The sequence below is a fragment of the Podarcis tiliguerta genome, assembly GCF_965153285.1.
Source record: "Podarcis tiliguerta genome assembly, chromosome: 5".
Classification (NCBI taxonomy): Eukaryota; Metazoa; Chordata; class Lepidosauria; order Squamata; family Lacertidae; genus Podarcis; species Podarcis tiliguerta.
The window spans coordinates 96,232,571-96,249,478 of record NC_139538.1 but is presented as its reverse complement, the minus strand read 5'-3'; the positions used below and the strand labels follow the sequence as shown (position 1 = coordinate 96,249,478).

At 39.1% G+C, this 16,908-nt stretch overlaps 1 protein-coding gene across 8 annotated transcripts in view; it reads left to right on the top strand.

Moving 5' to 3' along the window:
- Positions 1–16,908, top strand: part of SMC1B (structural maintenance of chromosomes 1B) — a 387,986-nt gene that overhangs the window by 364,041 nt on the left and 7,037 nt on the right. For 7 of the 8 annotated variants that reach the window (XR_014511353.1, XM_083440721.1, XM_083440716.1 and 4 more), the window contains exons 7-21: positions 232–490; positions 945–1,085; positions 3,145–3,227; positions 4,863–5,070; positions 6,772–6,957; positions 7,301–7,480; positions 8,161–8,307; positions 8,939–9,076; positions 10,019–10,135; positions 11,846–11,952; positions 12,784–12,925; positions 13,309–13,454; positions 14,151–14,304; positions 14,911–15,009; positions 16,509–16,665. Coding sequence is in view for 7 of the 8 variants with exons in the window: in XM_083440721.1 (XP_083296847.1) it covers positions 232–490; positions 945–1,085; positions 3,145–3,227; positions 4,863–5,070; positions 6,772–6,957; positions 7,301–7,480; positions 8,161–8,307; positions 8,939–9,076; positions 10,019–10,135; positions 11,846–11,952; positions 12,784–12,925; positions 13,309–13,454; positions 14,151–14,304; positions 14,911–15,009; positions 16,509–16,665 (2,264 nt within the window). In the remaining variant the exon portion in view is untranslated. The remainder of the gene's footprint in view (positions 1–231; positions 491–944; positions 1,086–3,144; positions 3,228–4,862; positions 5,071–6,771; positions 6,958–7,300; positions 7,481–8,160; positions 8,308–8,938; positions 9,077–10,018; positions 10,136–11,845; positions 11,953–12,783; positions 12,926–13,308; positions 13,455–14,150; positions 14,305–14,910; positions 15,010–16,508; positions 16,666–16,908) is intronic. The other variant, XM_083440722.1, reaches the window with a different exon arrangement.

Here is a 16,908-nt window from a genome sequence, read left to right as displayed (position 1 = left end):
GTGATTTGAATAAAGTAACCCTTATGCCAACCTTGAAGTCACCTTATGCCAACCTTGTCTCCTTATGTCCATATGTCTCCATATGTCATGTCTCCTTATGCCAACCTTGAAGTCACATTCAAAGTAAGTGGACCGATGTTTATTTGGAAAAAGGTTGATGACTTTAATGGAGCCTTTCAAAATTCTTTCTTGAATTCCTTTGTTCAAAGATCAAAATATATCCCTTTTTAGGTCTCTGGAAGTTTTGCTGAATCAAAAAAGACCTCAGTATATTAAAGCAAAAGAAAGAACCTCTTACCAAATAAAAAAAGTAGATACAGCTAAGAAAGATTTAAGAGATCATATGAAAGAACAGGCTAAGATAGAAGAAAACAAAAAAGAACTAGAGACAGAACTGATGGATATTGATAAAGCTTGGAAAGCATATGAAAAAAAGGTTGAAGAGGAAGCACTTCACCAAGGGAGAGAGGTTATGCTGGAAGAAAGTCAGGTAAATTTCAAAACAAGCAGAAAAATGCTCAAGCTTTAACTTTAGGTAGCTTTAGACATATACTTAACACATCAGGAGTTCATTGTTTTCATTTTAAATTATTTTTAATTCATTTTTGGAGTGATTATTATTTCTTAGCCACATAAATCAGGAAGTTGTTGCAGTAGATATTCGTTATCTTTTGTATGTAGAATATTAAATGATGTTGGGTTTTTCTGTTTCTAGTGTCCCATATAGTCCTACATGTTATTTTTAAAAGTTAATTAAAACCAGAAATAAAATAACTTTAAATACCTTAAATGGACAATGATTTGGAAAATTCAAGCTATAAAATTACTACATGGTGGATTTTTTTTTTAAAAAAAAATTTTACTGATTGCTCTTGAGCACTTTATAAACTTGGTAAAAACTTTTGTGAAGCAACCTGGTAATGTATGTCCGATCTTGCGTCCAGATACGTAAATATAAGGAGCTGAAAGAACTAGTTAGGAAAAAAGTAGCTGTATTGACTCAGCAACTGAAAAAACTGCAATTGGAGCAAAAGGCAGATGAGGACAAGATGGCATTTGAGCAGCGGAAACAGAGAGAAGTTGAGGTACTTGTAAATAATAACAAACCAAAAATTATTTTGGGGCAAGAGTTGTATTCAACCTGTTGGCCCTCTTGGTTTTCATATTTCTATGTTAATACTGCAGTTCAAGAAACGGTGTATTTTCATGCATTCGGTTTCGCTAACAAACAGCACCAAGGCAGTTTTTCTCTGCCCTCCCTATTGCATCTAGTTAGTCTCGTAAAGAATAGTGATCGATGAAGATTCCAGCACATAATAGTCCTCCAATGATCTTTGCATGGCAGAATTGAGGAAATTGAGGGTGGAAACCTGAATTGTTCTGGAAACAAAACGGTGTAGTAGGAAGGCAACTAGATAGAGATGCAACCTTCAGGAGAAAAGGGAGCTGGAGACTGAACAACTGCAGGTGTTCCTGAATATCTAGATCCACTACAGTCTGGGTTCAGGCCCAGTTTCAGAACTGAATCAGCCTTGGTTGCCCTGATGGATGACACTTACTGCAAGAGGGACATGGGAAGTGAGACCCTCTTACTTTTGCTTGATCTCTCAGTGGCTTTTGATACTGTCAACCTTGATATTCTCCTGGACTGACTTAGTGGGATGGACATCAGGCAGTGTATGACAGTGGTTCTGCTTGTATCTTGTCCAGTAGTGTGTTAATGTTTTTTTTATAAATAAGTGGGAGACCAGGGAGAGAAAAAAGAAGGCTTACAAGCCTTTAGACACAGCTCTCGAACGGGAAAGTTGGCAGGGAAAGGAGGAGATTGCTTTGTGAGCTTCACAGGGGGAGAAACTTGCCTGTTGTGAAAGATGCTAACCTGAAGAGCCTTAGGGTACCAGGGACCCACCAGGCAGACTCTCAGGTTAAATGAATGCTTTGGGGCTCTGAGAGCTTCCTCTAGCAAACTCATAATGGTGGAGTACAGGATCAGGTTTAAGGTGCTGGTTTTAACCTTTAAAGCCCTATACGGCCTAGGACCCTCGTACCTACGGGACCGCCTCTCCTGGTATGCCCCACAGAGGAACTTACGGTCTTCAAATAAAAACATCTTGAAGGTCCCAGGCCACAGAGAGGTTAGGCTGGCCTCAACTAGAGCCAGGGCTTTTTCAGCTGCGGCTCCAACCTGGTGGAACGCTCTGTCACAAGAGACTAGGGCCCTGCAAGACTTGACATCTTTCCGCAGGGCCTGCAAGACAGAGCTGTTCCACCAGGCCTTTGGTCAGGGTGCAGCCCGACCCCCTCCTTTGGCAATCTTTACAAAACTTTAGTTTATGGTTGCCATCAATTTTGAATTTGATCTTAATTAATTTTTTATAATGTTTTATAATGTTGCACTATTTTAGTGTTGTTAGCCGCCCTGAGCCCCGCTTCGGCTGGGGAGGGTGGGATATAAATAAAATTAATAATAATAATAATAATAATAATAATAATTATTATTATTATTATTATTATTATTATTAATTTATATCCCTCCCTCCCCAGCCGAAGCCGGGCTCAGGGCGGCTAACAACAATCAAATAATCCAACATTCTAAAAACATTTCATTATAATAGACTTTTCAAAGTGAGATCCTTCATTCTAAAGCCACTAGCATTTTAGAGGTAGAAGAGAGACAGTTTGTTACTGTTCATGGCATTGATTCTCACAAGCCCAGAAGACCTGAGGATATGTTTCCAGTACAAATGGGCAGTGTAACATAGATTGTCTTCTGAATCATTGGCTCTGTTTGGGGGAAGGGTTAAGATGGTCATCTGTCATGGATGCTTTAGCTGAGATTCCTGCATTGCAGGGGGTTGGACTAGATTACCCTCGGGGTCTCTTCCAACTCTAAAATTCCATGTTAATGGTTAATTGGATGCCAAATTATGCCCCGAATGGTTTATTCAGCAGCATTGCATCCTGAAGTTCTTCCAGTTGGTGGGAGGGTTAAGTACAGAGTTCTTTGCTTTGCTCTGTCTCTGAAGTAAGTCACAGGAACAATCCATCCCCTGGATAACTTCCAGCCACTAGGGAGAGAAAAAGGGTAAGCCTCACATTCCTTTTTGATAAAGTAGTATCTTTTGACATTCTGTTTTTGTTTAGGCAAGTATGAAGCAAGTTATGGAACAGATAGAAGATCATGAAAAGCGGATAGAGAAGTTGACAGAGTATAGCAGCACATGTGTGTATGTATATATAAAATCTGATTAAATTTAAATCCATCACTTTTTGCACAAACATGAGCTATTAGATTAAAATATTTTGATTGTTTTTTGTTTGGTTTTCCCCATAAACCTGCTGTCAAAATAGTATATTAAAGGGAGAGCATTGCATGCAAATCTACAGGTGTATGCTATATAGTTTTGAGATGTAAACTGGCTTTCTGCATATACCCAGGTAAACTCACAGAGCTCTGGAGTGGGCTGAGTTTCATAAGTTGACTGGGGATATTATTTTTAATACATATAAAATTGATATCCTACGTTTTCTCCCAGATGAACCCAGGGCGACTGTCAGGACACTGTCAGAGGCTCCTGGCTGGTTGTCTTCTTTTAGTAGTTCTAGGAAGGCTCCCTCACAGAGGGATGCATTCATCACCCTGTGGAGCCCATCGCCCCGGCTCGCTTTTATGAGCCAGAATGGGCAAGGATCAAGGAGGCAGGTGGTCGGTTTCACTCGTCCAAGCAGCCTGTCCACACCTATACTGTCTTCCATCTTCCTCCTCCCTGAAGGGTCAGGCTGGGGAGGTAGTCACCATTCCTATTCTGCCCAGTTCCTGACAGTGACAGAGACAATACAGTAGTAAGAACAATACTCTCTCCCAATATATCAGTATGAGCAAGGTTGTTTTGGTGCTAACACCACTTGAGGTGAAAAGGATAATGAAGGAGCATCTCCACCCCAGATACTGCTTCAGCAGTATCATACTGCTTCAGATACTGAAGTCCAGCTCCGAGGGCCTTCTGGCAGTTCTCTCACTGCGAGAAGTGAGGTTACAGGGAACCAGGCAGAGGGCCTTCTCGGTAGTGGCACCTGCCCTGTGGAACGCCCTTCCATCAGATGTCAAGGAAATAAAGAACTATTTGACTTGTAGAAGACATCTGAAGGCAGCCCTGTTTAGGGAAGTTTTTAATGTCTGATGTTTTATCGTGTTTTTAATATTCTGTTGGGAGCCACCCAGAGTGGTTGGGGAAACCCAGCCAGATGGGCAGGGTATAAATTAATAATAATTATTATTGTTATTATTACTGGTCTTACATATGTACTTTTTTGTAATGGATAGAAAGTGCCCTACCCAGCCAGGAAGGTTACTGTGCAAGGTGTGGGGGTGGGATGGGGAGATGCTTGTCTTAAGAATTTAGTAAGTTTTACATTTGGGGGTTCTTTCTCTCACTTGGGATGATCAGGAATTTTCTCCTATGGTAGCTTTTTCCAGAGAGTTGCACTTCTGTTTGCAGATCAAGATCCTGTAACTGAGTGTCCCCACCTAAGATCACTTACCTAGGGGTCAGGTAAAAACACTGTTGCGTAAGAACAACCAAGAGCCTTAAAGTGCAATCCTGACAGTTCCTTGGCAAGCAGGGTTTCTATTTGGCACTAAATGCAGCCCTGCTAGGACTGGCTTTTCTCGGCAGCTCCTAAATGGAGCCCATCCCTGCTGAAAGGGATGACAATCTGTTGATTGGCAGGTGCTTCAAGCCCTGCTTGATTTGACTGGGATCCTCCCTTGAAGGATGACCTTCAGGATTCATAGCAGTATTGCTTAGTTGACATTAAACTAATTGGGCTGCATTTTTTTACCATTTTGCTTTGGTTTGAAGTGAATCTTTAGCAGAGAAAAAACAGGAAGAAGTAACACTGACAAATGAAATTGAAAGGTCAAAGATACGAATGGCTGAGTTAAATGAAGAACTGAATAAAATTGTCAGTGACCTGCATAATGCAAAAATGGATGTCCATGAGGGGAAACGCCAGAAGACAAGGGCTGAAAACTTGGAGAGCCTCAAAAGACTATATCCTGGTCACGTGGTAACTAGATGGACTCATTGTTACATTTTAAAGTGTTCAGTAGACTTCAGAATTTCGCCTTGTGAATAGCCGGTTGTCTTTATCATCTTTCCTACTTGATAAATTCTGAGAAGTGTTGAACATAAGTGCAACTGAGAACTAGCAAACCATTTTTGAGTATCAGTATTTTTCTAACTGGGTGAAGAAAGTAGCACTATGGTGGCTACATAACTTTTATGCTCACTAAAAGTGAGAAACTAGTAACTAGCTAGCTATTTCATAAAATATATACCCCACCTGATTAAAAATAAATACAGTGGTGCCTCGCAAGACGAAAAGAATCTGTTCCGTGAGTCTCTTCGTCTAGCGTTTTTTTCGTCTTGCGAAGCAAGCCCATTAGCGGATTAGCGGCTATTAAAGGCTATTAAAGGCTTAAGGGATTAGCGTATTAGCTGATAAAAGGCTATTAGCAGCTTAGTGCCTTAGAAAAAGAGGGTGGGGAGCGGAAAAAAACCCCCAGGAATCGCAAGACATTTTCGTCTTGTGAAGCAAGCCCATAGAGAAATTCGTCCTGCGAAGCACCTCCAAGACGGAAAACCCTTTCGTCTAGCGGGTTCTCCGTCTTGCGAGGCATTCGTCTTGCGGGGCACCACTGTAAATCTCAACTTGGTTTACAAAAAGAAACTATGAAACCACAAGAATGTTTCTCCAAGTGGCAGTGTGGGACAAGAGGAGCAGGAGGTCGGAAGCTCCCTGCTGAACCGCTCTGAGATGGGTGGACAACGCTAGGAGCCAATCCCAGCTTTTCCATTGTAACTGACTGTCCACACCACTGGGAGGAGTATAGTGCTTTTCATGCGTCTATGTTGCATCAGCACAGGTGAACATGATGTTGAGGCTGTGGAGAAGGTGCAGTTCACCTGAGCAATAATTTAATTCTTGGCACTCATTCACTTTAATCTTTGCAGATTAAAATATATGTTTTTATTTTTAACGAATGACCACTAAAACATTCCATACACCCTCTTTTTTAAAATAAATAAATAGTGTTTGAATTATTAGAATATCACTGACTCACCTATTGCAGACACTGTCTTTTTAGCAATGTGTTTAATGGCTATGCTCAAAATGAATTTTTTAAACAATAAAACAATAAAATCCTTTTTTATGACAGTGATGCCCTCCAGATGATGATGATGGACTACAGCTCCCATCTTCCTTGACCATTGGTCTTGCTGGCTAATAGCTTGAGTCCCACAGCATCTGGAAGCCCCACATTGGCTAGCCATATAGTATGATATTAGGACTCTCATTCAAGTGGTTTTTCACTGAGCTAAAGCTGGGAAAGTGTTTTAGCAGTAATCACAAGTTTATTTTAAAATGGTGTGATTAAACAATGACATAGTAATACACCAACATACCTAGAGGTTTCTAAGATGCTCCACATATTAGGTTCTCGTATGTGCTCAAATAAGGTTCATTTAGGTAGAATGCAGTGACTGTCTTTTCATAATGGATTCACTGCTCTTAAAAACATTCCTGTATTTGCTTCTAGAATCAGGATTGTAAGATTCAGTTTTTCTGATGCCTCTTGAAAATGGATGCTTCCATCAAGAAAAAAATTCAATTTTAATTGAAAAAAATGGGAAATTAGCTAAAATGAAATGTGCGCTGTACAAACTCAAAAGATCAGTTTGCTCATTATTGCTGTTCTGTTTTTAGTTTGGAAGACTGCTTGACTTGTGTCACCCTATCCATAAAAAATATCAGCTTGCTGTCACCAAAGTTTTTGGCATGTATATGGTTGCGATTGTTGTGGCTTCAGAAAAAGTAGCTAGAGAATGTATTCGTTTCCTCAAGGAACAAAGAGCTGAGGCTGAAACTTTCCTTCCTTTAGATTACCTTAAGGTACACTTTTATTAAAAGTATATTATTAGTTTTTTATTCACAAAGCTGATTGGGGATGACTTTGACATCTAAGAAATTTTGTTAGTTTAAATTTGCTTTAAACATATTTTGTAAGATGTGACTGTAGTCTTAGAAGATTTTGTACAACAATTAAAGTGTCTAGGCTTGTATACTTGGTCTCTCTGTGGCTCCTTTTGGGCCCAATTAATATTGCTTTATTAATTTATGAGTGTCTGAAAGCATGTTTGGTATGTTAGAAACAAAATCTGATAGGATACTTGTAATCTTTGTTACAGGCTCTTTCATTGTATTTAAGCAACCTTTTCTAAACATTTTTATTTAGGTAGAACCAATCAATGAACAGCTGAGAGAGATAAAAGGAACTAAAATGATGATTGATGTTATACAGACATCGTTTCCTGCACTGAAGAAAGTAATTCAGTTTGTTTGTGGGAACGGTTTAGTATGTGAAACAGTACAGGAAGCCAGACAAATAGCATTTGAAGGACCGTACCGACTTAAAGTAAGCACAAAGAACCTCACTTTTGAAATAAGACTTCCTGTTGGCTTTTAAACATGCAAGCTACATGTTCAGAAGAATCAGAACTATATCGTTTGAAATGCTAGCCAGTGCCAGAAACATTTTATACAGCTAAAATAGGCTAGACTAAAACACTTCCCCCTGACATATAAAGTGTTATATAAAATATAATGCTAAGTTGGCAGGACAGAGTTTATAATCTAATGACACATTAGCTACTGAAGTTAAACATTGTCCCACTGAATGGGTAAAATAGGAACCTTTGGAGCTTAAAAGTCACCATACACACAAGGCTCATAAGACAATTGACATCCGGTGCAGGTCTTTTAAAATTGCTGTTATATGAGACCAGCCAGAGGTTCTGGTTAGGTTTAAGCTAACCAGAGGTTATCACATATACTACCTTTCATCCAAGATACAGGATAGTCAGATACACACTGTAATATATAACAGTCTTAATCCTGAACTATTTCACTGGTTTTATGTCCCGTTTCTCTGTTTTATTGGAAGGCAAAATTGATTTGAATAGAGCTAGTTTGGAATCTCCCCGCCCCCCCCCCAATATACTTTCCCTTGCCTCAGTTCAGGAATTGTTAGTATACTTATGCCTAATTGCCCTCTAGTAATATTGATCAATTCAGAAAAAAGTCTTTAATTTTCAGACAGTGGCTCTGGATGGAACTTTATTTTTGAAATCTGGTGTAATCTCTGGCGGCTCAAGTGATTTGAAAAAGAAAGCTAGATACTGGGATGAAAAAGAGGTGAATGAACTTAAAGAGCAGAGAGAGAAGCTGATGAATGAACTAAAGGTAAAGCTATGGAAATTATGCCCAACAGTATCAGTGTTTGAAACTCCCGTTGTTCTAGGTGCGTTTTGCAACAAACTACAGAATGGAAGGAAAGGAGGACCTTTTTCTGCCTCCCCACTTCCAGCCACTCTCTGAAGACTGGAGAAGAGACCCTCTTCAGAATATTAGGGAGGGCAGGGGAATCATGGCTTTGTTTTTTGCAGATGAGGACTAGATCATTTGAAATGAACATAATATTTTAGCTGTAGTTCATTCTTTTTCAGCTTTGTATTTTTGTTTTAAAAAAGCGTGCCTAGACATTCCGTTGTTGGGCCCATAACCTAAATTTAAGGTGCCAAAGTATCCTAATATCATTACTGTAATACTGTAAAAGGAACAATTCAACTTTTGATGAATTGATTCAATTTTTCCCCAATGAACACATTTTTGAAATGCAATTTCCCATAATATTATGCATTTTTTTGTTATTTTCACTAATGCATGCATTTTAATGCACAGCTTCCCCTAATAAATACATTCTTGTACATATTACTCAGCTGGAGAACTGCACCGCAGATTTGTTACAGAAAGTGCGATTTAGGTAGGTTTCCCTCTAAATGCAAACTAAATCAGATTTCTCTCCTATACTTAGGACTTGATGAAAATAAAGCGCAAAGAGGCTGATTTAAAGCAGTTGCAAGCTCAATGCCAAGGAATTCAAACACGACATAAATATTCGCAAAATGAACTAGAAGTTCTTAAAAAAAAACATATTGCTAATTTCTATAAGGTAATATTAAACTGTCAGGTGGCTGTTTTCCTTGTCTGGGCAAAATGACTTGCTTTTTGGTTTTAACTAGGACATCTTAAATGGTGACATAATTGAGTTTTTTTCTTTACCCGTTGAAGAAATAGAAGTAATATTTTTTTAAAAACCCATAATTTAGGAGGGAATGTTTCTATTGGGAGACTTTCATTTTTATACTTTTATACTCTAAACATGAAATCTACATTTAGACAAACAGGAAACTAAACGTTGGCCTTTTTGTGTTTGGGTGCTGGAGTGGGGGTGGCTTCTTCTGATCTCCAGACTGGCTTACTTTTTTATTGTGCCAAGGACTGCATTGCCCTTGATCAGTCATCCAGGGGCCACAGTTTAAAAGTGAGTGCAACCACATTTTTGTCAGTTTTGTTTACAAAGGACAAATCTTGGGAGGGTGGGGAGGACATAAAAAACTTCTGTCATCACGGTAGCATAGTGAAGTTTACCTTTGGAAGGAGTCAGTAAAACAATTTCTTTAAATTAAACTTTAAATTATTTTGTAAATTGAGAAATTTAGGTTGGATTTGTCTGGCCTCAAATACGTTGCTGTCACCAGCTACAGCAGGAACCAGTTACAGCAGTAACAAATTATTTCTAAGAATTAATATCATTAAAATCATTAAATGTTTAAAAAAGAAAAAATGGAAGGCCCCACAAAAAGCCTTTTTGGCATCATGGTCTCATAGTGGGGAACCCATAGAGCAGTTTAAGGGGAGGCCTCACCAAAAATGTTTTTGGGTGCAAAATGCAGCCAGTGAACTGCAGGTTATCTACCTATGTATTGATAGTTACATTTGCAGTACAATTGTGTGGTTCCAGAGTAAAATATCCTTACAACATAAATAATTAAAACAGTGAGACTAGTTCTCCATTGTTTTTAAAAGACTGTTCATATTTATTTGTATTTAGGAAAAATCTATGCTGGAAAGTGTACTATTAAATAGCCAGTCAGAACATGTGATGTTGAATGAAGGAGTTTTACAAAGAGCTGTTAAAATTAACGAACTCCAAAAGAAAATTGATGAGGTATAAGTTTTTCATTCATGGCGGCATATAGAATCATAGAATGGCTGTCTTATGGCCATTGGTTGTAGATGTGTGTTCCTTGTGTGGCTGCTTCTGAAACCCACTGATCTAAGGGGAAAGCTCCAGACCTGCTTTTACACTTGTAATAAACTTAGTGAATATAGCCAAAGGCCTTTGCAGACTTCATGTTCACTCAGACCTCAGATTAATAGTTTACAAAATGAAATGTATTCAGGCTATGTACATAACCCAGGGAGGGGGGGTTCAAAAGCTCAACAAAACACTTTCATATCCAAAAGCTATATAGCACATAAAGCTCAGTTAAAATAAATTTCAACGTTGTTAATAACAAAAACATAGAAAAGTGTTCAAATAATTTTCTGGCATCTGTGGAAAAAAGGGCACATTGATGGTCTAATGTCAAAGATCCATCTTTCAGAGGTTAAGATACAACTTGCCAATTTATTTGAACAATTCTTTGACAACTTACAACCCTTTATGGGAACCCTGCACAGTTTAGTAGGACCCATATCTTAGGTTTCATTTAAATTGAACCAGTATAGTAAGTAAGGCAGGGCAGCTTTTGCTGCCATAGATAGTGATCAAGGTTCAGCTCTCTAAGAAGAACTGATGGTGTCCCTGAAGAAGTCCTTGACTCGTTCCTGGAAATATGTTCTACAGAATTTCTAGTGCTGCCTTTACTTCTCTCTGGCATTTGCCCCTGTATAATAATTATGTTAATTCTTTAACAGAAAGGGAATCTTCAAAATGGGCACCAGCACTTCATTTCTATTATAAAATAAAATTTGAAACAGTTTTAACCAAATACCAATTTCTGTAACAGTTCAGGCCAAACTAGATGTGATGCTGTTCATGCAATTAGCAAGTGTGTGTGTGTGTTTTAATAAAACCAAGTAAATAGGAGCTATGCTGAAGGGTAGACAATTTAACCTTTTTCTTCCACCATTGTCCTGATCCAGATCTCTCCTCCCAATCCCCATATTTGCTTTGGGAGAAGAGCTCCCACTTTTGCCAAAGGGAATTTTCTTCCCAGTGCAGATAAGAACCATGGGATGGGGACAATTATTTAGGTGGGGAGGATAGAGGGGCTAAAGAGTTGAAGACCTCCCCCCCCCCAGCTGCCTTATAGTCCCAGTCCAAATCACACACATGCCACATGGCTACCATTTGTGATTGTACAATTGCTACTTTCCTTAATAATGTAATGTCTTGCTTGGCCTGATCTCTACCAACCAAATATTCCTAAAAAGGTGTGTCTGCAGTAAAAAAAATAGTAGTGAAATTCTTCTGGCCCTATCGAGCTTTTCAGTGTCCCTGTGTTCCAATTAACAGGTCAATACCTCACAGTGAATAATATAATGGATTGTTGAAGAAGAAAAGGTACAAGTGAGGTTTCTTTCCAGTGACTCTGTGAAAGAGGTCATTAAGAAAATTCTTGTCTTGACAATGTTCCTAAATGGCACATTCACACATTACACACAGACACAAGCATTTGTCTATACATATAGAAGTGTTATTGTCAATTTGCATAGCTTGACTACTTGTATACTTGTTGAATGTAATATGTGAACATCCCTACAATAACAATTGATACTTCTTACATTTCTAAAACCTTCATATACTGTGTGAAAGAACTTCTTTTAAGGAATTATATTTAATTGCCTTCTTGGTGGGGGGTTGTTGCAATAGGTGGAAGACAATGTTTTCAGTGACTTCTGTGCAGATATTGGAGTAGACAATATTCGTGTATATGAAAAAGAACATTTGCAAGAGCAGGAAGAAATTGACAAGAAGAGGTAACTATTCAGAAGTGAATAGTAGTGATGTTTCGTAAAATCATTCTGTAATCAGAATTCCTCCGTTTTCTGTATACATACATACTTAATGTCTCTGTCCTAAGATATTGTTCAGCTATCATCATATGATGATTATTTTATTGTTAAATTGAGGTCAGAACTATGTTTGCATAGAATGCCCTCGCCAGTATGCATTTGCTACTCCTTGGGGAGGCAAGGACATTGGGGGAGAGGAATTGTCACTAGCTTTATTCTTTTCCAAAGCTGTTTTTCCTATCCTATCCTTGCCAATAGGGATGTTTGCATGTAATATTTTTATATGTTGCTTCCTTATTTACCCCTGATTCCAATACCTTTTGCTTCCTTGGTTGTTTCCCTTGGATTGAAGATTAGATTGTAAGCTTTGGGGGATCTACACTGCAAAGCGCCATGCATTCTGATGCCACTTTATTATTATTATTATTATTATTATTATTATTATTAAACAATAACTTGTTTTTTACCTTGCATTTAGAGAAGGGGAGGCAGCCTAAAGCCACATGGACGCCCACCCCTCTGCAACTGATCAGTTCAGCTTTTTAGCAAGTGTGACCTGTCCCTCCTCTGGCAGTCTGCTGGGTAGAGGAGAAGAGGGGGCAAGAGAAAAATAGGTGTGCCAGAAATAGAGAGAGAAAGGGGGTGCGCCCCACACTTCTGACTCTGTCCCTGCCCACTGTTGACTTTGGCCCTCCCACAGTCAGCACAGATTCCTTGACATTACTTCTGAGGGATGTAATGGCCCTTGACATTGCTGTCTCCATCTTAGCATATTACTGTGTTGTGTCTGTTCAGGTTTCAGTTTGAAAACCAGAAGACACGACTGAGTGCTCAGCTTGAGTATATTTGCAGCCTGGTAGACAAGGCGGTGAAGAAGAATAACATGTTAAAGGAGAATATTTGCAAAGATGAAGCTTATATTATTAGCCTGAAAAAGGTAACCAATGGTTTGTTACAATAATTTATATCCAGCTTTTCAAGTTTTCACTACAATCAAGCAGTGTATAAAATTCCTTAAAGTAATAAAATAATCAGATTTGGTTACAGTCTTTTACTTCACAAAGAAATTGGTTTAATTATTTTAGAAGACCTCCTTTTCTAGGCATTTTGCACTGTGCGCACATTGCATGTCTAGAATATATGAACATATAAATGTAACTAAGATGAAGGAGTGAGATGGGAATTAGGAGGGGGAAATCCATGTAGATCATCCCAACACAGAGACTATTAGAGTGTTCCATCTCTACCAATAGGTATCTGACTATCTTGTCTGTATAAGATTACCATGAGGCTATTATACTTTATACTTTTCATACATAGGATGAGGAAAACTTTTTACAAATGGTCGAGGAAGTTACGGTGGAACTGCAACAGCTTAAGGAAAGGTGGGATGTTAATAAGGCTGATGTCGCAGAAGCACAGAATCAAGTTGAGGAATCAAGGAAGGCATTACTAACTCTAATAAGGTAAGTAAGGTTGTGTTTAGAATAGGTAAGTGATTTGTGGGGGGAGGAACTCCAGATATCTGAAACTTTGTGTGAACAGGAACATTTAAGTTGAGCATTGTATATTTGCTAAGCTAGTACAATACTGTACAACTGCTATGACCTAGATCCGAAGGGTTGTGATGGAGAGGTTCTTTGTGTACAACAGAGTGTCTCCAATGCCATCTTCATTGCAGCCTGACGGGCCACTCATGAATTGGTGGGAACTTAGATGCAATCTCTGGTGCAGAGCAGGTTAAGAGATCCGTGTTCAGCTACGGTGCTCCTTGGATCACCACCGCAGGGGCCTTTGGATGGTAAAAAAGGGGCAAGAGCAGATGTGTAAATGACTTGGATACAAAACTGTTTCTGTCTTTCAAAGAGGGCATGCAAATCTTCCCCAGTTACTTGCGTCTGCTTACACATGTCACTGAAATCAAGCAAGCAAGCTGAATTTGATGGGGAAGTAACTGATTTCTAGAATGGATTGAGATACTTTGTATTTGGGTTAGAAACTTAAGCTTGAAGTGTGGTTCAAAAGTACTATCTTGTGTGTTTCTCAACCCAGGTATTGTCTAAATCAATAATATAATATACAAACTATTCTTATAAATTTTAAACCTTCAGTAGCTGAAATATCAGTGTTATGTTTTCTGTGTTATTGCTTTTTGGTGGCAGAGAGTTGGCAAAGTTGCAAAAGGAAGGTATTGCAATCGAGACCTCTCTGGAACAGAAAAAGTTAGAAAGGCATAATACCTTTCTTGATTGCAAACTCCAGGACTTAAAGATAGGACTTCTGTTGGGATCTTTGGATGACATTAGTGAAATAGAGGTAGGTTTTGTGGCATATTAAATAATTTAATACAGTTGTGGAATTCGTACATAAATAATGTCTACTAGACCTTGATCTAACTAGAGTAGTGTTTTCCAAACTTGGGTCTCCAGCCTTTTTTGACCACAGCTCCCATCATCCCTAGCTAGCAGGACGAGTGGTCAGAGATGATGGGAACTGTAGTCCAAAAACATTGGAAGGGCCGAGTTTGAGAAACACTGAACTAGAGTTTTATCTGGTGGTAAGTACCAGATTTTTAGAAGAGCTAATGCTCAGAGGGCACAGAGAGAACCAGAACTGCAAAGATGTCATCCCGATGGGTGTCCCCCCCCCCCGAATCCAATGCTATTTTATTCAGATGCTAGGATGTATATTTAACAATGGATGCTGCTGCCCCTCAAAAAGGGCAAATGTGTAGAAAGAACTGAATAGGAGGCAGGATAAAATCGAGGCACCACTGGTTTCATGAAGTAGTAAACCGTACCTTAACCATAAGTAGAAGGATGGGAGAGGAGAGAGAAGTAAATGTTGCTGTTGCTGCTGCTTTGGGTTTTTCAGTTTTAAGTATTATGTATCTCCATTAATTTTGCCGGCTGTTTGTTACAGCTGGGATCTGATACTGAAACTACAGAAATGACGGCTGATATCTATGAAAGAGAAGAGGCAATTCATGTAGACTATAGCAATCTTGCAAAAGAGCTAATGGTAAGAGAAGATCTCCATTTTAATATTGTGTATGAAAGCATGTTTTCATGAGCTTGGTTCCACAGTTTATTTTCCGTTTGCCTGGCTAATGTGGTTAAAAGGAACATCTGGCTACCATGATTCCTTAGATATTCTCTGCCGCATGCAACTTGCTCAGTAAGCAGACTGCAATCAATCACCCCAGAGACTATCCATCCTGTGGTGTGCAGGACCACTGAACCGGTTCCTGCTGCTATTAACCACGGAGGGAATCTTTCATGGATGCCCATTGAAGCTTCCCTCCCACAGACAGAAGCAGCTTCAGGGAGAAGGGTGGTTTTCATCAGCATGTGGGGGACATTCTCCCACAGCTTGTGCAGTCTGCACTTCATAGCACAGCTAGCTGTTGAGATGAGTGCTTCTGCATTTCATAAGTTTGTGGTGAGGAAAAAATGGGGAGAATTGTGTATGCCACCTTGAGCTCCTTGGAGGTAAAGGTGGGATATTCATAAGAAAGAAAAGAAAAGAAATTAGTTCTGCATTCATTCTGCATTACTGACACTGCACACTGTGTTGAGACTATTGTTGTTTGTAGGTATTCACAGCTATATCAGGTTTGTTGCCTGAACCAAATTCTCCCCGAATTCTTTAGTCCCTCAGATAGGTAGATACTGCCATCTGCCATCCACTGTCAGGAATTGCAGAGTTGGGGAAGGAGATTTCCTCCCGGTGTAGAGACCCTGGTCAGTTTCCTGCGTCCTGTCCAGATGGTTTTGCCTTTCATTGCTCATGACTAGCCTCACATCTTGGACTATTGGGTGATTTATCTTCCCCTTCCTTCCCTGCTTGCTTGCTTGTTGTTCATTATGGTGAGTTTTGAGTGGTTTGGGTTATTGTTTTTTCCTGACAGTATTTTAATTTTTTCTTCACACGTCTCCTCACATCCGCTTGGCTTCTTGGCCCAGTGGTTTGGTGTTTTGTTTGTTTCCTGGCCCCTGAGCTTTCTCACCTGAAGTGAATTCCCGAGTTTAATTTTATTCAATGGTAGTTGTGGTATGTGAGCAAATGTCTTCAGTCTCTTCCCCACACCTGCTCTCCTAAGCCACAGCAGTTCCTTTTCTTCTCTTAGTAGCTTTTGCACCCAGACCTTTCCTGAAAGCCTTTTTAAACATGTTTTTTGTTCTACTGTGTTTTCCTTATTGTGTCAGTACCAGTACCTTAAAAATCATACTTCCTAAACTCTGCCGTTCCTGCTTGTGGGTGATAGATGGCAGTATCCATCTGATGGACTGTGTATGCTCTAAGAAGGTCAGTAGCACAATCCATAAGGCCAGGAGGAATAAGCATTGCACTTGCAGCCCCACAGGGACCCTCAAAATGTTGCACCTGCAGCAAGTTCCTCTGGTGTGGACATTACTTCCCCCCTCCTTGCCTTTTCTTTTAAGACTTTGAGGCATTTTTTAATAACCCAATACCATTATTCATTGTTTTTATACTTCTTTATTTCATTTTACATATAGGACTTGCGCTCCGACAAAGATATTGAAACTCACCTAACAAAACTTCAGCAGGAAATATCATCTAGAGAAAATGTTCTATCAAAAACAGCAGCACCGAATATGAGAGCTCTTGAGAGATTACATGTTGTTACAGGCAGATTTCAAGAATCGGTTGATGGTAATATTGAACCTTTTTAATTTGTAAAATTTTAATTAATAAAATTAATTAAAAAATTAACTTTTTTAATTAGTAAAATTAATTAAAGAACGATTCTGTGATTCTGATAGTAGTAATGAGAAAGGTGTTTTTGTAAACCCAGATTGCTCGGGTGCCCTTGTGGCTGTTTGATCACCCCAAAGTGCACTTACATCCCAATTTATTACATCATTGCAAGTCTTTCAAAATGTCCTAGCAGGAAAG